General features: G+C 33.0%; 3 protein-coding genes across 3 annotated transcripts; 2 read left to right on the top strand and 1 right to left on the bottom strand.

Annotated features, from left to right (window-relative positions):
* Window positions 1-1,817: 1,817 nt before the first annotated feature.
* Window positions 1,818-4,838, top strand: LOC121249113 (probable inorganic phosphate transporter 1-7). Its single transcript, XM_041147786.1, has 2 exons — window positions 1,818-1,886; window positions 2,509-4,838. Exon 2 carries the CDS (start codon window positions 2,603-2,605, stop codon window positions 4,172-4,174), a length of 1,572 nt encoding a protein of 523 aa, XP_041003720.1. The 5' UTR covers window positions 1,818-1,886; window positions 2,509-2,602; the 3' UTR covers window positions 4,175-4,838.
* Window positions 4,839-4,917: 79 nt separating this feature from the next.
* On the bottom strand, window positions 4,918-8,497 carry LOC121249115 (actin-depolymerizing factor-like). The gene is made up of 3 exons (XM_041147787.1): window positions 8,151-8,497; window positions 7,130-7,395; window positions 4,918-5,433 (listed from the first exon to the last, which is right to left on the bottom strand). Exons 1-3 carry the CDS (start codon window positions 8,172-8,174, stop codon window positions 5,283-5,285), a joined length of 441 nt encoding a protein of 146 aa, XP_041003721.1. The 5' UTR covers window positions 8,175-8,497; the 3' UTR covers window positions 4,918-5,282.
* A 2,085-nt stretch (window positions 8,498-10,582) lies between these two features.
* On the top strand, window positions 10,583-15,424 carry LOC121248084 (chromatin modification-related protein MEAF6-like). The gene is made up of 7 exons (XM_041146439.1): window positions 10,583-10,738; window positions 10,847-10,941; window positions 11,833-11,933; window positions 13,457-13,526; window positions 14,767-14,794; window positions 14,879-14,939; window positions 15,103-15,424. The coding sequence occupies exons 1-7, from the start codon at window positions 10,726-10,728 to the stop codon at window positions 15,206-15,208; spliced, it is 474 nt and encodes a 157-aa protein (XP_041002373.1). The 5' UTR covers window positions 10,583-10,725; the 3' UTR covers window positions 15,209-15,424.
* Window positions 15,425-23,396: the final 7,972 nt, after the last annotated feature.

Raw genomic sequence — 23,396 nt, forward strand, 5'->3', positions numbered from 1 at the left:
TACATGAAAGACTCTTTTCTTCGTTTTGAAAAGATTTCTCTGATACGACAGCCTTGTGCTCTCTGACGTCCTTTTTCTGCCATACCTCTTGTCTTTTTCTGTTCTTCTTGGGCACATGCTTAAGTTCCCATCTCTTCCTCCACTGAGTTCTTTCGGTTCTCCCAGCTCTCTTCATTGTTCCTGGAGTAGAAAGAATTTTCCGAGTTTAAGGAAAGAAGCCAGATTTTCTCGAGCATCAGATTGGCAATGGAGGAGGCACTTATCTTTGATTGCCTTTTAACATCATGCTGAAAGTCTGGTGTTGAGATATGGCAGTAGGATCATTTAAGATGCTGCTAATAATATCAATGCTATAGCAAATAGTCTCCCCTGCTATAAAGGAGGATGGTGGATGGGCTTGGAGTCCTGCTAGATCAGAAGACTTGGTGCAGATTCAAAGTCAATGAACTTAATTGCTTCTTAAGCGACTCAGCAGAAAATTTCTTGGGAACCTGCCCAAGTCAGGAAATTAATTTGAACTAGCTGCAACTTTGAGATGCTATTATGGGAGTTCTTCCCAAGTTGAATTTGGTGAAGACTAATATGGCATCTTGAAGCCATCCATCCACAAGCTTTGGTTTTGTTTCATGGTTGGCAAATCAAAATAATTTATTTCCCAAGGATAGCCAAAATATGTAGGGCTGATACTGTAGATATCAAGGATATCTTCATAAACGCTTGTCATTTAATAAACGAACCAAATCCACATCGAATTTGCTCAAATCGATCTCAACAACTTGTTGAGTAACCTTGTTTATTTACAATCCTAGTCTTCGTAACTCCTTTGACAATGTCTCGCTGGTTTGTTTTTTGTTGGCTTTATCCGAAAATGCAATAACGCTCCCTTTGGTTGAAACGGCTGCTTAAGTGTACCTATTGCCTACTTTTTCTTTTCTTTTTTTCCTCAAAAAGAGTGGGAAGGACGGTCAGAATAGCTTCCCCTTTGGGCGTGACCATAAGGGCCTCCACTCGCTGCGACATGTTGAAATTGCGCCATAGCTACTAACCCCAGAAGAGGCAGTACGTCACTGCAATCCCACCAAAGTGCCAACATGCAAAGGCTCCCAAGACTTTGGTTCATAAGTTTTACTAAGACAAGCCATTTCGAACCTATGACATCGGGCAAGGGAGGAAAGAACGATCCCGTAGCCTATACCAACCAATATTTATAGTTTTGGGGCCCTTGAATGGAATTATTATTACTGAATAGTTTAGTTAGGATTTTGACAAGGAATAGCTAGTTATGAAATATAGTCATTTATCAAAGGCGATAGGAATAGTTATTCCTTGAGGTTAAGCAATATAATTTTTCAAACAAATTCCCTTGAAAACTAGTTAAAAACTTGTATGGTGGCCGTCCACCTTCCTTGACTCTGGGGTTTCTAACCGAACATAAATGAGCATCCTTAATAATCATATACCTATTCCACAAATCAAGAGCATCGATCCTTAATATGTTATGTTTCTGTTGTGTTCGTATCCCACTCACTTCAACTCTGTCTAGTTACTATAATTTGCATTTGCACAGGAAAGCAAAGCAAAACAGAAAGCCGGTGAAACTAACAAAAGAATAGTGAGTGCCTGTTGCTAAAAGTATGAAAACTGTAAAAGGCTAGAAATAGCAGGAGATTTTCATGGAATATGGGGTGTATATTTTTGGTCCATTGAGACAATAATAGGATAATAATGTAGTCAGACCAGAAAATATGGGGAATATGCAGGCAATATATTCCTGTCTATTTTAAGGAAATTCTCATTCATATAAATTCTCGAACCCGCACAAATCTCTTCACTGTCCATTGTCATCCCTGTCTGTCTCTCACAGACAACACGACAGGCTAAATCAGGTCAGTCACTTATTAACTTCTTCTACACATTTTGTGTTGTTCTTCCTTCGGATCTTAGAATCTTTTGAAGGCGCTTTATGACGTCTCATGCTAATTGAATAACGAAATATTATTTCGTACATCATATAGATGATCCTGACCCGAATCTATTCATTTTAGGCAAGGAAATCGTCAAAATTAAGTTTTCTATTTTTAAGGGAAAAAAGGGAGAAATTAAGGAGCCAACTCAATGCTTGCATTTATATGTATACTTGGGATTCAAGATTTTCTTAAAGAATTCAAAAGGGAAAAAAAAAACCGTTAGCACTCTTTTCGATCGGAATTCGAGAAGTTCGCGGGGAAAATGGAAAGGAAGTATTTGCATTGGAAAGTTTGTAATTATATAACACTTCGTCTGGCCCTTCCATGTGTTCTTGTATATCTATTTCTACTTCTGTAATTTTGATTCACGTAATACTCCTTTCTGTATATCGTGAAGAAATGTGAAGTTTTTATGTCCATATGGTACACATGTTTGCTTGCATTCATGAATTCATGCATGTCACATTTCTAAAGAAAACATCGAATGATCCTTGTTGAAAGCTTTTAATGTGTATGTGGCTAAACGCTCTTATACATGCAGCTCCAACAGATAGCAGAGAAAAGTTAAGAGCTTGTCCGCGAAGGAGAGAGGTTGAGCAAAAGACAAGGCAGATTCGAAAGTGAGGCAGCCAACCATGGCCAAACAGCAGTTGAAGGTGCTGAATGCGCTTGATGTTGCCCAAACGCAATGTTACCATTTTACTGCAATTATCATTGCTGGAATGGGGTTCTTCACGGATGCATATGATCTATTCTGCATATCCCTTGTCACCAAATTGCTTGGCCGCATCTACTACCATGTTGATGGGGCAGCAAAGCCCGGCACATTGCCTCCCAATGTATCAGCTGCGGTTAATGGTGTAGCACTCTGTGGAACACTCGCAGGCCAACTCTTCTTTGGATGGCTTGGTGACAAGATGGGCCGAAAGAAAGTCTATGGCTTGACATTGATGCTCATGTTCTTTTGCTCCATTGCTTCTGGTCTTTCCTTTGGTCATAACGCAAAAGCTGTCATGAGCACTCTTTGTTTCTTTCGGTTTTGGCTTGGTTTTGGCATAGGGGGTGACTACCCACTTTCTGCAACCATTATGTCTGAATATGCTAATAAGAAGACTCGTGGAGCCTTCATTGCAGCAGTGTTTGCCATGCAAGGGTTTGGCATTTTGGGTGGTGGTATATTTGCCATTGCCATGTCTTCCATATTCCAGGCCAAGTTTGGTGCTCCTACATATGAAGTTGATCCAGTTGCCTCCACTGTCCCACAAGCAGATTATCTGTGGCGAATTATTCTAATGGTCGGTGCACTTCCCGCTGCGCTCACATACTACTGGCGCTTAAAGATGCCCGAAACTGCTCGCTACACAGCCCTTGTTGCCAAGAATACAAAACAGGCTGCATCTGATATGTCAAAGGTTCTGCAGGTTGACATTGAAGCAGAACCGCAATCGAATGAGCAGCCAAAAGCTGGATTTGGGTTGTTCTCTAAAGAGTTTGCTCGTCGCCATGGACTCCACTTGCTTGGAACAACAAGCACATGGTTCTTGCTTGACATTGCATTTTACAGCCAAAATCTATTCCAAAAGGATATCTTCAGTGCAATTGGATGGATTCCTCCAGCAAAGACCATGAATGCCATCGAGGAGGTCTTTAGAATCGCAAGGGCACAAACACTAATTGCTATGTGCAGTACTGTGCCAGGCTACTGGTTTACAGTGGCTTTCATTGACAGGATTGGAAGGTTTGCCATCCAACTGATGGGTTTCTTCTTCATGACAGTGTTTATGTTTGCCCTGGCTTTTCCTTACAACCACTGGACTCACAAGGATAACCGCATTGGGTTTGTGGTTATGTATTCCCTCACTTTCTTCTTTGCAAATTTCGGGCCTAACGCAACCACATTTGTCGTGCCAGCTGAGATTTTTCCAGCCAGATTACGGTCTACTTGCCATGGCATATCTGCAGCATCAGGAAAGCTTGGAGCCATGGTGGGTGCATTTGGTTTCTTGTATTTGGCTCAGAACCAGGACAAGGCCAAGGCAGATGCAGGGTACCCAGCAGGCATTGGGGTGAAGAACTCACTCATTGTGTTGGGTGTGATCAACCTCTTGGGCTTGCTGTTTACTTTTCTAGTGCCCGAATCAAAGGGTAAATCATTGGAGGAGATGTCAGGTGAGAACGAGGGTGAAAATGGAGCAGGAACAGAATAAGAGCAGCCAGAAGTTCACAATAAAATGGCCATTTGGGTCATCTATTTTTTTCTTCAGAAATTTTGAATCATGTTGTAGTTTGTACGTTTGATTAAAGAGATTGATTATTTTTCCTGTGTTGTGATATTTATTAAAATTATCTTACTTGCATTCTTCTCCCTCCTCAACTCGGTAGAAAGTAATTCCTTTCTACAAAGTAATGACCTTTCTCTAGAATCATAACAAAGAATCATTTTATCATGTTTTTTTATCCAATAAACTGTCCGACCTTGTTTTGCTCTCCGACCATTGGACACTCAACAATATAAATTAACCTTCGAACAGCAGTAGGCTTGGCTTGTTCGAGATATTTTGAGCATGCTCTGGCAAAAGCACGTTTGCAGGCTTCTTCCTGGCTAACAAGTAACCATTCTGCATAATACTAACATTCAGGTGAGATAACAACAACAAACGATAGTATGGAATATAACTTCTTGAAGAAAATTTGTCTGAGAAATTAAAGGGAAAATGTGAAATGCATAGCTGCAAAAATATTTAGGTTCCCGTGGGAGACTTTTCTACTCGGTTGGGACTTTGGTGTGTGCATTTGGGTTCTTGTATTTCTCTAAGAACCGGGTTAACACCAACGCAACGTGAGGATTTTGCTCCTCCTGCTGGGGGAAATCAACTTCCCGCTTATGACATTTTCTCTTGTGGAACCTGAAGCAAAGAGGAAGAGAAGGTGGAAATTGGGGAGGGGAGGGTAAGAAAAATTTTTGCTGTTTCCCATACATCTTGAGCCATGTTTTACATGCCAATATACATGGAGTTTCTACATATCCTTTTACAGGTAAATCCTTTGGAGACCAACTTTCATAAGATTACTTACATCAAGAGTTTCCAGATACCACTTTACAAACTCATCTGAGAATCGGCAATCAAGAAGGAAAGTGACTTTCTCCATTATCTCTGTTATCAGATAATATTAGCCTAAAACTAATGCGCCTCAAAGATGTCAATTTATTCACGGATACTGCACAATGCTATGCTGTGCCTGATAACTATTTCATAAATTTAAAAACCATAGCAGATCTCTCCAAGGAAGAAAACTCTAAACAGCAGAGACCATTCAGCGTGCACGGTCTCTAATCACTTCAAGATCCATCTCCATGGGGTCAGTAGCCTGAATCTCATAATGGACACCATCCAGCTCCCGTCTGAACCTGTCTCTAGATGTGGCATAGAGCATCTTGGCACGGATTCGAGAGGATGAAGGAGACCTGATAGAAATGCCATGCAATGAATCATTAAGAATGAGATCTTAACAGCAGAACCACTCAAAACTAAAAGTACAAAACGTGTCATTACCGTAGGATAAAACATAAATACCAAGATCCACATACACATAAAGAAAACTAGGACCAACGTTTAATGCTATGCAACTGCCTGGAGGCTTGGAAAAGAATAGCATTGGATCATTTAAAAGTCATCCTCCAACTTCTACCAGCAAAACAAGACCAAGAATTGATCGTAAAATGAGAAAATGGAAAAATGTAAAACAGTGGTCTGCATATGGTCTTAGTCACACTGGCTACATCCATAAGTCCAAAACAAACAAGAAATATGGACAAGAATAGAGCTTAGGAGAAGTTTTACGGATTTAAATTGTTGGTTGCTAAATAAAAAAGCAAGATAAGATCCAGATTTCAAAATCTATTAAGTAGAAGTTTTTTAAATCGAAAATTCACACAAGCCTTGAAAAACTACATACATTGACATCAGGAACAGATTGTAAAACTGAGAGGACATTCTTTATTGTCAATTAATGCATAGCAATGGAACACAACAAGAACAGTAGCCTTGTTTCATTTAACAAAAGAAACCAACTAATTAACATATAAATGATGAGTGCATGCCCCATGACCCTATAATCTCATCAGTTACATACAAGATTACCCCATTTAACTTCACAGGTTGACTACACTTAAATTGAAATTAGTTAACTTCAGAAAGATCAGACATCCATACTACTGCCTGATTTGCCAATGCATAACAATGGATGAGTTAAAAAAATTTATCAATGATCAAATATTTCTCTATGGACATTAAGAATCGGAATTTGAAGAAGGGGAACAGGGAGTCCTCAAACCCCAACAGATTGAGGAGAATTTGTTCAATCACATAGTTTGGGCTCCTGAAATATGCACCCTTCTAAATCCTTTTCCTTACCGATCAAAAAATATGCACCCTTCTAGTTTCTTTTGATGATGTAGCAGCATGAAACAGAGCTCCAATATAGCAAGAGACTGCCTATTAAAATATGGAGGAATAAGGGCATCCCATATTTAACAATCATACAGCAGAAAATTGCATGCTTATAGCAACTACTGCTATTCTCGCAACAAATTTCCTTATGCCATTCTCAAACCTGTGAAGTATGCCAGCCCAAATATGTTGTATATCAAGAAATACCATAAATTAAGTGTCGTGTTTAAGTTCAGATGACGATAGATTTGATATCAACAGAATAAGCATGTCTAAGAATACCACAAAGATTAATCATTTTTAAAGAAAATTTGTATATAGAGAGAGTCAGAGCAAGTAAGTCCTGAGGCTGCATAAAAGAACTAAGAAAGACGAAAAAAAAAAAACTAAAACTAATACTAAATCTAAACCCAGATAAGTTTTTTAAATGCTGGATATTATGAGTGCATGGATATGTTAAGTCAGGTCAAAGAAATAAAACACAAACGAGAGAAACAACAGAATGAATTAACAATGCAAGAATTGTTGACGGAGTAGATGTGGATTTTTACTTTTCATTGTCATTTGAACATAGATTTAATAAATTAATGACGATAATTGCCATGTCTTTTGAGGATGATATAAGTGCTTATGTATTGGTTACCCTCTCGTAGAGAAAGTGATAATATCAATGGAAATGAAAATATAAATAGATTATAGGCAAAACCTTACCAAGCGATGAAGAATATCTTGCTCTTTTGACAGTTATCAGAAGTCACGAAATCATAGTCATAAACGGCATATCGGCAATCATTCTCAGGTAAAGCTGCAGTGAAATCATCATAATTCTCAGCTGGACCACCTGTCTTCTCAACCACAACCTCCTTTTTATTCTCATCAACCTTAAAAATCACATATCGGTGAACCTTCTTCCACTTCAATTCAAAAAATGTGTTTTTGGTTTGATCACCAACACCCATGCCCCACGAAGCGTTTGGCTGAAAACGAAACCAAATTGCATCACAAAATTTTTCTATCTAAAACTTCAAAATCTTGACAACAACGTGCACATTAATAATAACAAGCTATTAGTTCCTTTTTAGCCAGCAAGAAGCTCCAAACCGCTTGTCATAAACGATCGAAAATTGTATTCCAGTGTTCCACAACTTGGAATAAGATTTTTTGACACAAGGGATCTAATAATAGATTTTATTAGATGACAAGACCATACCTAAAGCTAATATTGATACGATACCACAATCAATACCGCAAATCAAATCATGATAAAAAAAGGTTTCAATTAGTGTAAACAAATAAACAGGATATTGAAAATGTTGGAGTTGCATTCATTAAAGTGATCGAACCCAATTTAATGAGAGAGCAACTATATAAGCACTATCAGTCTGCAGAGGACTCAGAATTTCAATTTTCGGCGAACCAAGAACACATCAAGCATTTAAAAAAAAAAAAAACCCTTCACTAAATAAAAAAGAACCCATTTTTTTATATTTTCCTGATCTTCAACGGCAGCCAAATCAAACAGAAAAAAAAAGTGATCTAACTTTTCATGCGAGTTGAATAAAATGAGCGGTGAAAAGAAAACTCTTCAAAATATAACTGAAAGGAAAAGATATCTTCGATTTTAAGTAAATATGCCTAACACATGAATCTATAATCTTATTCATGGTTGTTGAAAGCAAATAGCCGCAATAACGCCAACAGACTAATAGAAGTACAGAGTAGAGAGAGAGACCCGGTTGAGCCATCTGAAAGACATGATATCCAAGAGCGTGAGCAAGACGAGCGAAGAAGAAGAAGAAGAAGAAGAAAGCAGAAGTGGTGATTGTGTTTGGACGGAAAGAAAAACTATTGTGAGAAGAAAGAGCACGGACCCAGATGAAAGAGGTTGGAAAAAAAACAACAAAAAAACAATACGGGAATACTGCCAAGAAACCAAAGAAAAATGAACCTTCCTCGATCTCCCTATTTATTGTCTTCGTTTCTTTTCAAAGGCTCGGATTTTTCAAGGAGAGAAGGTCGGGTGTATATGATGCTCTACAGCTCTGTTCTTATCTTACAATCGAATAAAAAGACCAAAAAAGACTAATCAATCCATCGTATGGACCATGCCTTTAGGCTTTAAAGGAACAAAGAAGGGGTCTAAAGGGCAAGAAATTATCCTTTTTTTTTTTTTTTCCTTTTAATTCTGTTGGGTTAGAATAGCGGCAAATAAATAAACAATAAATTATTGTTGTCATTAATAATAGTTATTATTTATTATTATAAGATGACATGACATAGACAATAAATATATTTGTTAGGAGTTGCAACTCAAGTCAATTCATCACGTGGATTATTAAAAAATGAGAAATTTTATTTATAATTTCTAAATAAAGATTGTATAAACAAATCTTTTATTAAATAGAAAAAATGACTATTTTGATAAGAATTTTATTATAATTTTAAAAAAATTTAAAGATAAAATTAATTAGACTTTAATGTAATTCTCATTTAAAGATTGTACGTAATATTACTCTTAAAAAAAATATAAAATTCATTGACTCAATAGTAGAGTTGCCTAATATTATAATTTTTTGTTTGAATGTTTAATGATATTATTTCCATAAATATTTCATTGATAAATGGCAATTCATATTTATTTATTTTACTTGTGTGGCTGATCATTAAATGCACGAGAATAAAATTGGTAAAAATCCCTTGAATTTACTATGAGTTTGAATTATGAATTATTTAACTATTTTTATAACATCCGATTTAGATATTTTCAACGAATTAAATTTCTAGGGAATATTTGTTTTAAAAAAAGAAAGAAATAGGAGGAGATAATGATGGTTCGAATTAAAGGGCGTGCGTAACGTTAACGCTAACTTACTTTTATTTTTCAACGGTGGACGTTGACCAGGAAGATTTTAATTGTTTCCGTCATTTATATCAAGTCCGTACATAAGTAAATGTGCACGGTGTGACGTTAAAATCAGATATACTACGACTTTTTATAATTTTTTATCCAATCATATTTTAGATAAGGGATATTTTTAAAATATAAATTATAAAAATAACTTAATTTTATAAAAATATCACCAATTTAAAACATAATTATAAAATAATTGTATCTGCATTATTACTCTCTTTAAATATAACAAATGATTTTTGTGGCAAGTTTCATATATTTAAAATAAATAAATAAATATTACTATTTTTTAAAATATAAAAAATAAATAAATTAAATTATGCAATTTAAATAATGTATAATATAAATTACTTCGAATATAATTGTTCACGCCACGGAGAACGAAGATCAAATCCCCCTCCCATATATATAAAAAAAAATGACTTATTGGATAAATACTGCAGTCAAGGAACTCACCGTTGGATGTTAGCTGAAAACGAATCTCACCGTAGGAGTGCAAAGCAGCCCCACCCATCCGTATCCGTGATCAAATTGATTAGTTAGTGGGTCCCATATTGCCGTGCTCAGCGGCTTACCCCAACGGTACTGACACACGGCTTTCCTCTTTTATTTTATTTTTTAAAATTTGTATTAACGTCGGTTTGCATACGAAAAGTATCTCATTTTATCAAATTTTTTAAATTTTTATATAAAATATAATTAACAACTTATTTTTTTAAAATTTTAAAATAATAATATTAAAAAATAATATTATAATAATTTTTAATTTTCATATAAAATTATCTCATCTCACTATTTAAACTATACCGTAAAACACGTTACTTTTTTATTCTATTTTTTTTTTCTTGTGTAGTATGGATGTATTAAATAAAACTCTTCTGTTTCATTTTTTTAATTAAGTTGATGTACCATGTCCGGTCCGACGATTATATATAGAAGAAAAGTATTTATAATGCTTAAAAGGTAAGAAAATGATTTATACAATATTTTTTATAATATTTTATATAATTATGTTTTAAACGAGAGATATTTATTATAGAGTACCCATAATTTATAGTAGAATAATCTATACAAATTTATCGTTATATCATAGTAATTAGTACCGTCGCCTAAGAAGTTTGGATTTAGAAGCCCAAAGGTCGTTATTTATAATGTGGATCCGGCCCATGTGAGCTAGGTTGGGCTCGCGAAACGCCCAAACAAAATATATCGCCGTGGCAGCAGAATCTCGCGATTCCGCGAGATGGCAAGAGAGAACGCCCGTAGAGGAACTTAACCCGTCTTTACTCACCCTACCAAAACGAAAAATCAACCAGTCGCGTGCCCTAACTAGCAGACACAACTCTTTTTGTTTTCACTGGTTAGGGTTTTCCGCTGTCAATTTTTTCGCGCCAAAATGGAATCTGAAGGTAGCCGTTGGATATTTTCCTGGATTCGAATTTGAATTTTGGTTTTGATTGGAACCTAAAGGCTTGAGCTTTCTTTAACGTATTTCCCCTTTGCCCCCCTCTTTTCAGGGCAAAAGGCCACGGCGAACCCATCGGCAATGCTGGCTTCCCTCCTTAGTAGGAGAGCCAAGCTTCACGAGGAGCTTCGTAACATTGAAAAGCAGGTTTTTTTTTTTTTTTTTTTTTTAATAATTGTTACTTTATTTTTATTCTGTTAGGTTCCCTAGGAAAAAGGGAGGAAAATAATTTATGATGGCAAATATAAAAGTTAAAGAAAAATAAGATTAAAAAAAGTCAACTCAACAATGTCAAGTAGTTTATTTGGCCTATTCTCTTACGGCCAACTTTTAAATTGGGTTGTTAGAATTTCTATCTTAATGGAAATTGTTGAACACTTTAATCTAAATATTTATGGAAGTGCTTGTATAGAAGTGTGGCTCTTTGTAGTGTGAATAACTGTCTAATTGAAATTGCGGTTGTTTGAGAAAATGCAAAGGCATAGTGCAATGGGAGCTTTTGGTTGTTGATCATGCTTTGGTGTCTCTCTTGTGTACGTCCTGTGTATATGTGTGGTTATGCCTATTGTTTTCATCATTGAAATTCTTAGTACTCAACAAAAAAAAATTAGTGCAATGGGAGCTTTATGTAAATATATGTGAAAAGTACTTGGTGCCATGTTCAATAACGGTGATTTACTACTGAACACGCTCTTTCAATGTAATTAGGATGGTTTAGTGGTCTCAAGTGCGACAAGTGTACTCTTGCATTTGGACTACTTGCCAACTATATGAATTGTTTGAGTGACCGTTTCCTGCTCTCAAAGTAAATTAGATGTTGCATGTGTATGATCTTCATTTCTTTTTATTTTTTCTCCTTTCTCTTAGACTCATAAAGAGATTTCATGTACAACGGTGCAAGTTTCTTTTATTTGGTTAAGTTTTTAAATGAACTAGGGATGATGCATAGTTCCCTCCACTAAGTTATATTATGCAGAATTGTGTTTTTCTTATTAGCATAAGACTCTGCTAGAGCCTGATAGTTTGCCTTAAATCCAGGTCTATGATATGGAGACAGGTTATCTACAGGATCCAAGCCAATGTGGCAATGTGTTGAAAGGTTTTGAGGGATTCCTATCTTCATCTAAGAGCACTGCGCTGTATGGAGTGGCTAAGATATTCTTCTCCTTCTACTTTTCCTCTTATCATTAAAGTATCTTCATCTTCCATTCGTCTCAACATGTGTAGTTTTGAATTTGCTTCTTATGAATATTTGATAATTGTTATTGAAAATATAGAAAGTATTTATATCTGAACTTTACTTTAATATACCTTTCTATTTAATATTTATGTTTGACCAATTTATTATCTGTTTAATATTCTTCTCAATTTGCTTCCTCTTGGTTGAGATACCCGTGTCTTAAATACTTCTCAATCACATTTTGCAATCTGGTGAAGTTCTTATTATATTAGTATTTGTCATGCACTATGCTTTCATGCAGATACTCTCACATATGAGTCTCTTTTGCTGACCTGTTCTTAATAAAATCCTAGGAACTAACAAATATTTATCTCCTATGGCTCTGGATATGTAAAGAAACAAAAAGAAGGTAAAAATAAAAGAACTATTTTTTCATGGTAGCTCTATATGGAGTTCCTATTTCGGCTATGGTTTTATCCTGCTATGGGTGTTTGGTCCCCTTTCTAATCCATCTACCCACTTCACTTTTTATATTTGTTTAATTCAAGTTGGTGTGAAACTGAGTCATCTTTCTGATTGTCAATGTGCCAAGAATAAAAACCGGGATCAGATCATATACAATTTTTTGGTAAAGAAGACTCAAGTTTCTCTAAAATCTTTAGACATATGTAGACCTATTTCGGCTATGGTTTTATCCTGCTATGGGTGTTTGGTCCCCTTTCTAATCCATCTACCCACTTCACTTTTTATATTTGTTTAATTCAAGTTGGTGTGAAACTGAGTCATCTTTCTGATTGTCAATGTGCCAAGAATAAAAACCGGGATCAGATCATATACAATTTTTTGGTAAAGAAGACTCAAGTTTCTCTAAAATCTTTAGACATACGTAGATGCTACTGATTGTGAAATCCGGTTGTTTCAAGTGCTGTTCAAAACAATTTGGAGAGTGTTTTTTCGGTAAGAGTTACATTATCTGCATTGAAGACATTAAAAATCCCATGTTCAAGTTTAGTAGATTAATCCCTGCATTAAGGAGTTTCTCGGTAGACTACTTTTAGTAAAGATTAAATTTTGCCAGATATATGTTGATGCCTCAATCAATCTCGGGGGTTAAATCTCCATAGCCTTTCATGTCATTCCTCTAAATGTGCAGTAGTAACTTTAGCTGGCAGTTGAGGATACCTGGCTTGATTACTTGTTTAGTGAGAGTTTTTTCATGCCAGCCATCTATAGGCTGATGAACCTGAGACATAGTATGCATTTTAAAGCGAAGCAACAACATGTTCAATTGAAAAATCCTTGATGTGAAAGGAAAGTTAGACACCTTTTACAGGGTTGTATTTTTGGTTGAAATGGGATGGTGTTCAAACTCATTCATACCTTGATTTTTGCTGGCATTGTGCCTGTGTAAGGCATGCATACATTGATGTTTGCTGCATTACATACCCATGACATGTAACTCCTGAGAACTTGTGGTTGCAGCTTGAAGCGGTCCAGGAAGTTTCAGCCCGAAGATAGGCTCTTTTCATTATCGTCAGTCACCTCACCAGCAGTGTGTAATCTTACTCTTATTGTCCTCTATTTTTAATGCAAGCGCCACTTAAATTTTTCTCTTGTGAGACTTTCCCATTTTTCTGAAAGAAGTGCTTACAGTTTTTTTATAAGTAAGATGTGGTTACAGGTTTAACTGATAAAGTTATTAGAACATAAACAGGGTGTGTTCACCATTGTTTTAATGTATTCTTAGTGCTCTTTCTTTTAAATATAATTTTTATGAAGAGAAAAATGAAGGGGGTGGGGGGTGGGTAGTATATCTATAACTGAATGATTCCTGACTATTCCTTATCTTCCAATATCTGAACCACAATACTAGGAAGAGTCTTGGTCACATCACTCATTCCTTGATTTACAAAGAAGCTAGAAGCAACTTCTTGGCCTTTTTTTTTCCTTTTTCTTTTTTTACAAGTAACATGAATTTTATTAAGGCGAAAAAGGGTGTTAATATTTTAACGTGATAATAGTGTCTCCTTATCACCTAAATATGTAATTGTATTCAGCATTCTATGAGCAGCTCATCATCCTGTTATGTTCAATTACAAAGTTGGAATTGCATGAAAGCCCCTTTTTAATTATCTTCCCTGCTTTTTACAATCAGTATCTGATTTAGAACCGAGAATACCCAAAAAGAGACAAAAATAAGTAATAATGGAGGATAAGAATATTGCAGTGGATATGGTGCTCCACATTGGACAGAGTTATGACAATTGAAGTACTCATCTTTTCTTTGAAAGGGGTGTGAAGTTAGATGGTCAAGATGTATTCCTTTCAAATTTTTTGATCAGTATTCCTTTCTAATTTTGATTGATGACAGAACTGGATCTTGACCAAACTTATACTTGGGGCATTTTCGCATAAAGAATTCTTGATGATTTCTCTCTATTAATGTGCTAAAAGTTTTTGCATGACAAAAGATGCTAAAAACGTAACTCTGCAGTGAAGCAGCAAATTTCTTTAGGAAGTGAGGAAATAAATACTAAGTGAAATAGACATATTTTCATTTATAACAGCAAGTTCATTGATTTCAGCAGAGAGGAAAAAGAATAGTGTCTTGTACTTTGCTTTATTAAATCAAAACCCTTTATTGATTTTAGCATCCCTTTGTTTTCCCATATTCAAAATTTTGTAATATCAGGTTTCTTGGCTTTCTTCTATAAGTATGGCAATCGTGCCACGTAGAGGTTGTTTTACTTATTTCTAACGGGTTTCTGTATATATCTTCCACTGTTTCGCAGGCTGAAGAGCTTGCAGCTGGACGAGATGGTGAGCCTCTATATGCAAGAACATATTTGCAGCTTTCCTTTCCTAATTTTTTTTGTCAATCTTCTTCCTTTGTGTTCATTGTAGATGGGAGATCAGACTTTGGTCCTGGTCGATCTAAGGGTGGAGGTATATTCGCAAATGGGCAGTAAGTATTCCAATAGCATTATGTTACAAATATTGTCCTAGCTCCATTTAACAGAAAGCCATTAACTTGTGCTCCACTGCTCCATAACTTGTGCTTTTATCCATTACTAACAAAAGCTTTATTAATAAATTTCTTCATTCAATGATGTAAAACTCTGTCACAGAGGAAAACCAAAGAAGGGAAGAGCGGGGCCAAGGGATTCAAAGAGATTTAGGCCTTCAGGTGATCCAGATTTCGACTACGACGATGATCCCGACGTGACATTGTAAATTTGCCATTTCTGTGGAAGAAGCTTTGCAAGATCTTGGCGTCAATAACATCATTTTTTTTTTTTTTTTTTTGAAATCTCGTCAAGGGCATAAGTTCATAGGCAAAGAAAGCTTTTTTTGTGACCTTTGTCATTAATCTTGAGACATTAAAATGTTGATCGAAGATTAATGTTTATATCTTTATTTATGGTTACAATGCTGGATCGAGTTAATATCCGCTATCAATATTATCCTTCATCTATCATCTCAAAACTAAATGGGGATTGATTAATCAATTGTTACATGAAGATAATGCATGGTCTATTGGGGCCGACATCATGAAACATGTGGCAGGCAACAAATGAATGAATAATATTAGCAGCCACCGACTATAAACAGCATGATTCTTAGTGCATGAATCATTATCTATCCTGGTATTATATTATAAGCATAACTCTGACTCACGTGGTTAAGAGTACGTTGGAATGTTGAAATGAATTGAGTTGAAATGATAAAATATTATTAGAATATTATTTTTTAATATTATTATTATTTTAAAATTTAAAAAAATTAAATTATTTATTATATTTTATGTTAAAATTTAAAAAAATTATAATGATAAATTAAGAGTAAATGAAGATTTAAACAAAACCTAAAATATGAAGTTATGCTTTCTGCAACTGCAGCCTGGAGGATGAAAAATAAAATAAAATAAACAACTAACGTGGCTAATATTTTAAATACTGTACGAATTAAAAAAAAAACCGAACTCACGTGGCTAATAGGAGGAAAAACAATAGGCTTGCTTTTTGTACTTTGAGCATGCATGCAAGTAGAGTCAATACCAGCTTTTTCTGTCCACTTTTCTGTCTCAGCGAATGGGTCAGAAAATTCGGTACAGTATACATATATAGGGTGCGGTTATTATGCCGTCTCAATTTAACTGTTAAGTAAAATAGTTTTTTTTTTTATTTTTTTTAATATATTTAAATATTTTAAAAAAATAAAAAAATACATTAATCTACTTAAAATTACTTATTTAATCACTAAATAAATAAAAAAAATTAACCAATAGTCAAATAAAGCAAACAAAATGAAGAAGTAAAATAACTTTTTCTATATATATATATATTGAAACCACGAGTGGTTAATATATATATATATATACACACTCAAACAGTCAAACTCATTTGCTCTTAAGTTCCGTACATTGATTGGTGTTTTATGATATATATGTTATAGTATCATTTTTAGAGTTATTGTTTTGAATTTTGTTTCGTTTTGGTGTAATATTCGGTACATTATACATTCTCATTCTGTTTCATTTTAAGTTTCAGTCCATTTCGAACGGGATTTCCTTCCATACCGTTTTAACGACAATTTTGTAATTTTGGGTGTTTGGATTATATTTTTGTAAATTTCAAATTTAGATGGCATTTATGTAATTTTAAATTTTAAAAGGGAATTATATAATTTCTCTTTCCTTTTTTTTAATCTCGTTATTTTTAATAATTTCTCCACTTTTTTTTTCTCAACTCAAGGTTTTTTTTTTAATATTATCTATTGACATCAATATATCTACATTTTTTTAATATTTTCAATGTATATTTATTTTAGAAATTTTCAATTCTTCCATACACACAAATAAATATATGATACACACTTACATATACTTTTATTCTTTTATTAATTATCAAATATATATCTACTTCTGAAATAATACACCGGAACGTACTAATATCGAAATATTTTATTTCAATATTTAAACTAGAATGATCATCGGAACGAAATTAAAAACATGGATTATATACCAATGATTTGAATACCGTACCGGATGCCGCACCGGTCAAGACACTGGAACGAAATATTTCGATACCGGTACCGTTTCATGTACCGTTTCGAAATAGTTGATATATGAATAAATTATATATATAAATATATAAAAATTATATTTCAAAATAATAGTCTATATATGAATAAATTATATATAAATACATATATATATAAATTATAAATAGCCTAATCTGAATTGGGAGTCAAAAAATAAGCCTGTAGTTTGAAAAAATGAAAAAAGAAATTAAAGACCAAAATATCGGCCGAAATATAGGCCAGTACGATTGGTATTTTGGTTGGTACGAAACATATATGATACCTGTACCGGCCACTGGACTGGTACTAAAAATTTTAACCATATCAACCGGTACGGTACGAAATTAAAAACACTATTATGTACCATACAGGTCAATTACGTCCCAGCTTTATCATGTTATGTTGATGTGGTATTGCATAAGTTTTTGAATCAATTCTGATGTGGATAATGTCATATCTAATGTCATAAGTTTTTGCAATCAGCCTGGAGGAATGCTATATACAGTCTCTATTTAGATATTACAATATAAGCGTAGGTAATTTTATCTTTAAATTATTTTAAAATTATAAAAATATCTTTCTTAAAATGATGGTTTTTCTCATTTAATAAAGGGTCTATACATACAATTTCCATTTGACGATTGCAAATAGATCAATTTCTCATCTATTATCATTTTCCAATAATTCAAAAGTACTGGGAAGGATTATTCATCCAACTTTTATCCTATTATATGTAGTGATTTGGTGGAATTGTATATATTTCTTGATCGATTCTCGACGGCTAACGTCATAGCAGACATTAGAATAAGAGGAATTCAGGTGTATGTATATATGCTACATATTCGGCAATAAAGACAAATGTAGGTGACCTAACTAAATCTTGCCTCAAAAGTGGGCTGACTCGAAGAACAAGATATATAATTGGAGTACTTGTATTATTAGTGTGTGACCAGGAAAAAAACACCACCTTTGAACATGCCGGCCTTTAGTCACATCCACACGTATGTCATCTATATATATATATATATATATATATATATATATATATATATCTTAAGACACGTGTGAATGCGTGTGCTAAAGTATATATACCCGTGAATTAGGTCAAAGAAATTGAACATCAAGTTTAAATAATGATGGTAACAATCATGTCATATTGTAATTGTGGCACAAAGTGGCATTAAGGGTCAAGCTCTAAGACATTGGGTTGGGACTATTTACATCATGATCAAGTCTTCCTAATTGATCATGGAGCTCTAGTGTTTCAAACTGATTTATGTCTTTGACATATGTTATTGTCCATTAATAATATCGATCCCCTCTTTCACACAAATAGATAAGTTATTTTCTCGATTTCTTGTTTTTCATACTTTAATTTTATCTATTTTCAACAGTGAGATCCGTCATTGAAAATTTAATTTTTTTATGTGAATCTCATATTTAATTATTTTTTTTTTAAAAAAAAATACACGACGCTTGTTGAGTCTACGAAGACAAATATAATTTCTCTTTCATTTATCGTGACCACCCACCTCCAGCATAGGTAGCGCTACGTGTGTGTGTGTATTATATTTCATTAGTACGTGATCATGAAGTCATGTATGAGCCTCATGCAAAGTTGTAGTTGATTAGTCAATTTTAAAAAACTAAAAAATGACATCTTCAGTTTTCTTTTTTTAAATGATAAATTAATTTCTAAAAGCTTGATTTTCTCAAAAATTAAAAAACTTATATTTCTAATAAATAAAAATATATGAAGAAACAAAGAACCAAGACGATCAGAAATTCATGCCTTTTATTTTAAATTTATTTTCATTTTTGAAGATTTTTTGTTTCTCAAATTCTTTGAATTCAATTTGTTTATATATGTGGGTACGCAATTGTAAATTGGGGGACGTACGTAATTCTTCAAAAATACATATCCTGTATATTCATTGTTAGAATATATAGCATTGAATAATGAGAAATGATACTTGCAGTTTTGAGTGTGCAAGTGCCGTGCAATCGCTTTGAAAAAAGTGAATAAATACGGGACCTATATAAAAAGAAATTAATTTTTTTAATAGTAGACCCCACTCTTTTTCAAAATGACTGCACGACGCTTGCGCATTCCACGACTGTATATGACATTACTCTTTGAATAAGAGAAATGATACTTGCAGTCATGAGTGCGTAAGCGTCGTGCAATCGTTTTGAAAAAAGTGAATAAATACGGGACCCACATAAAAAGAAATTAATTTTTTTAATAGTAAACCCCACTCTTTTTTAAAATGATTGCACGACGCTTGCGCACTCCACGACTGTATATAGCATTACTCTTTAAATAATTGGTTCATCTCTTGACTCTAAGTAATCTTCACGCTCACTTTGGTTGAAAACTATCCTTTTCACGTGTAGTCTTTTTCGAGCATATTCTAATTCAATCACCAACAATACCACATACTAATTAAAGAAAAAACTCGCCATTTTAGACCAAAAATTATATGCCATTACTAGTCCTGTTGTCGTTATTATTGTTACTACTACAAATATGCCCATTTTAAAAATGTCACAATCTACACATATATATATATATATATATACACACATATACGCATGCACAATCAATTTTGTTTAATTTATTAAATAATATTTAAATTTGTATCAATCATAGCCATCGATCGATACGATAGATTTAAATCCAAAAACTCAAATTTATACAAAACACGACACTTTTAATGGGTCCAAGATACTTTTTTGTTCAAGGGGATTCAAAAAATGATTGTGTATTAAAATTCTATTACTTACAAGTTGGTGTATAATCACGAGATCACATGAATTATTAAAAGAAAAATTAATTTAAAACATAAATATTTTTCTATAATATATAATTTATGTGTCATAGTTATACATGAGGAGTAGTGGAGCTAGCTTTGGTTTTATTAATAATGCTAGACATAATTAAAGGCATTGAAAGTACTTGATGATCAAAACCACGAACTAGAGGTACATTAATTAAAACGTGTGCCAGAAGAAAAAGATACAAAACGACAAATATAAATGTATAAATCCAGCTTTGATAATGCGAGGGACGTACGTGCAAGTCATTGTCGTTGGCTGAATTAGTAGGTATGGGAAGGTGGAATATTTTATTCGTCTTTCCGACCTAGCTAGGCAGGCTGCCCGGCTGCCTCGCATTCTCACTTGTACATACGCAATTGCAATACTTTCTCTATATCCCACATCGACATGCCTTTTTTTTTTTTTTTTTTTTTTTTTTTTTTTTTTTTAATAATGTTACATGTAGTCACATGCTACGTAATCGTCATATAATCATTTTAGATTAATAAATTATTATTTTTTTATATGAATCTCTAGTATTTATTTATTTTTTTAAAATGATTACACGATACTTATGTACTTATGACTGTAACTATTATTTCTTTCTATCTTTTTTTTTTTGTTTTTTTTTCTCCTCAATTTAGATTGGAAACTCATCTCAATTCATTATTACAACTTTTTAAAATTTTTACATAAAATATAATAAACAATTTAATTTTTTCAAATCTCAAAATAATAATAATATTAAAAAATAATATTCTAATAATATTTTATTCAATTCATATAAAATATTTCTAAATCCAAGTCTCTACCTTTTGTTTCTTAATATATATATATATTAGCTACAAATTAATAATCTAATAAAAGTAAATCTACGTATTGAAGCACGTATATTAGATTATGAAATTACTTTTATTATAAAATAGATCTAATGTATCATATGAAATTATATAATTAGTTTGTGATTTTAAATATAAATTATATTTCAAATTAGGGATAAAAATAAAATAAAATAAAATTTATTTCTTGGGGGCCGGGGTCGACATGTTATTAGTGTCGGAAAGGTTAGGGATTGTATATTGACTAGCTTTAGTACTTGCAAAAGGTGACAAAAATCATTCAAGAAAAACTAGGACAGTCAAGGCAACTCATGTCTGTCTTCAAGAAAGCATTACATAAAAATTAAAAATGTAGCTCACCTACATCCCTTACTAGTTAATTAGTCCCTAGCACAGAGATCATCGAGTCAAGATCTGCTTAATTACTACTATTGCTTAATTTGTTCCATCAGTCTTTGATATGTCTCAATTCATTTCATTGTACACATTAAAGTAGATTGAGGATCATGACATTCCCTCGATCGGAAGCCAAGTAAAACTTACCCTTATGACCAATCAACTATATATGTGGGTATTCTTTAATTCAACACCATCATTCATGTCACAAATTTTCTAGCTTGTTTATTCAAAAGCTGAAGCAAACATCATGAATGTATGTGTGTGTGTGTGTATATATATATATATATATATATATATGTAGTATTCATGGCAATTATTTTCTCATAGGTTTTATGTCTTAAAGACTATTTTCTTTAATTTGCAAGTTGGTGTAGATCATCGGTGCATCATTCACATCGCTTTGGCACCTCATATATTTATTTTATAAATTAAATTTTATTATTACAAGAGATTTAAATAATGAGTTGAGATGATATGAGATAAAAGTTAAAAGTTGAATAAAATATTATTAGAATATTATTTTTTAATATTATTTTTGTTTTAAATTTTGAAAAAATTGAATTGTTTATTATATTTTGTTTAAAAATTTTAAAAAATTATAATAATTAGATAAAATAAAATAAAAAAAATTAGATGTATACTTTTTTAAAACCAAACAAGACCTAATTAATAGTTTGTGTGAATGTAGGGTTCCAACCCGGGGGGATCAATTTCATTTTTTTTTCCGCGCGCGCAACAGTACTGATGGTTTCAGTTTCTTTTTCCTCCCAGAAAACGTGCGGAGACTGTTGCTACTCATGATGTGCTAGCTGATATCGTTTAGCATTGGTTCGTAGACATTTTAACAAAACGACAGGAGATGCTACACAAGTACTTCTCACCTAATTTGTCATGACATCACTTTGTACGTAAGAAATCCCAGCTTCATTAAGATAGTCGTACGTCCCCCTCGATCTTTTAATTCTTGTTACTTACGTAAGAAAAATATGTTATTTTATCCGCTCAAGTATCTATTTAATTTATTTCTTTATTTTGGTAATTTATGTATTTTTATTTAATAGATAAAAAAGTGATTATTAGTATATTGATATTTTTAATAATTTTTTAAAATATTTTAAAATGATAAAAAAATGTAAATAAAAAAAATTAAAAAAACTAATTTGACGTCACTTGAAACGATATTACTCGAACGGCAGAGTAGTTAGCACCGCTCATTACATAATTATAACGTTAGTTATAGTTTTAGGATAACGTGTAAATATTGCATATTTTTTTTAAAAAAAGTTAGATCTATTAATAAAAAAGTAATTTTTTTTCTTATTGGTTCCAAATTTACCAACTCTATTTAACGGTAGTGCACAAAATTTGATCACTTTAATACTGTAAATATAATTTTTGTATTTATTAATATATATATATATATATTTTTTAAAATAAACGTATAAATCATGAGCCGGACAGGAGAGCTTTCTTGCGCATGGTGACACTGATATGGAATATTTCAGGTAATTATAATATATCAAAGATATGGTCTGTTTAAAGCATATCGTGCCCTATTCAAAGTTGGAAGTAAACCAGTTCTTTTTTTTCTTCCTACCATATTTGAAATCTTGCACGATTACGAAAATCCAAGCTGCATGCACTCTATATATGTGGTGCTCATGAAGACATGACATATTGCTGACTTTTAGGGCTGGCTGGTTTCGTATTTCTACAAATTTTGTCACATTTGCTGAAATTCATGTATTCACAAACTAAATTCAAAAACTTGAAATCTAGCTTTTTAAGACTAAAATTTTGAAAATTTTGAAAACTTTCAAAACTTTTTATTTTATTATTATAATTTTTTTAATTTTTCACACAAAATAAAATAAATAATTTAATTTTTTTAAAATTTAAAATAAAAATAATATTAAAAAATATATTTTAACAATATTTTATTTAATTTTTTAACTTTAATTTTATCTTATCTCTAAAAACAAATGACACTTATGTGATTTCCATCATGACCACCAAAGCTAAAATATAGATATCCAATCAAATATAGATATCCAATCATACATTGACAGATCATCTTCATCAGATAGCTATGTCCAATAGCAGCATTACATATATATACATACGTGCATAGATATGCCGACTCATGCCTTTAGAAGCCGTCCAAAAGTCAACTCTGGTTGACTTGCTTGTACTTGATCATGAGCCTAATGATGATGTTACCCTGTATGAATATTTCTTCTGCTGAACTCAGATAGAAGAATTCCTTCGATCCCCGGCCCTTC

This window comes from Juglans microcarpa x Juglans regia, chromosome 2D (genome assembly GCF_004785595.1).
Source record: "Juglans microcarpa x Juglans regia isolate MS1-56 chromosome 2D, Jm3101_v1.0, whole genome shotgun sequence".
In the NCBI taxonomy this organism is placed as follows: Eukaryota; Viridiplantae; Streptophyta; class Magnoliopsida; order Fagales; family Juglandaceae; genus Juglans; species Juglans microcarpa x Juglans regia.

What these genes read in the sequence shown, in the direction of transcription:
- LOC121249113 (XM_041147786.1), top strand. Translation starts at nt 2,603, where the DNA reads ATGGCCAAACAGCAGTTGAAGGTGCTGAATGCGCTTGATGTTGCCCAA.
- LOC121249115 (XM_041147787.1), bottom strand. Translation starts at nt 8,174, where the DNA reads ATGTCTTTCAGATGGCTCAACCGG. An exon ending in CTTTCAGATGGCTCAACCGG is followed by an intron (nt 7,396 to 8,150) that starts GTCTCTCTCTCT and finishes TTTCGTTTTCAG; the next exon opens with CCAAACGCTTCGTGGGGCAT. An exon ending in AAGATATTCTTCATCGCTTG is followed by an intron (nt 5,434 to 7,129) that starts GTAAGGTTTTGC and finishes CATTTCTATCAG; the next exon opens with GTCTCCTTCATCCTCTCGAA.
- LOC121248084 (XM_041146439.1), top strand. An exon ending in CGTCAGTCACCTCACCAGCA is followed by an intron (nt 13,527 to 14,766) that starts GTGTGTAATCTT and finishes ACTGTTTCGCAG; the next exon opens with GCTGAAGAGCTTGCAGCTGG. An exon ending in GCTTGCAGCTGGACGAGATG is followed by an intron (nt 14,795 to 14,878) that starts GTGAGCCTCTAT and finishes TGTTCATTGTAG; the next exon opens with ATGGGAGATCAGACTTTGGT.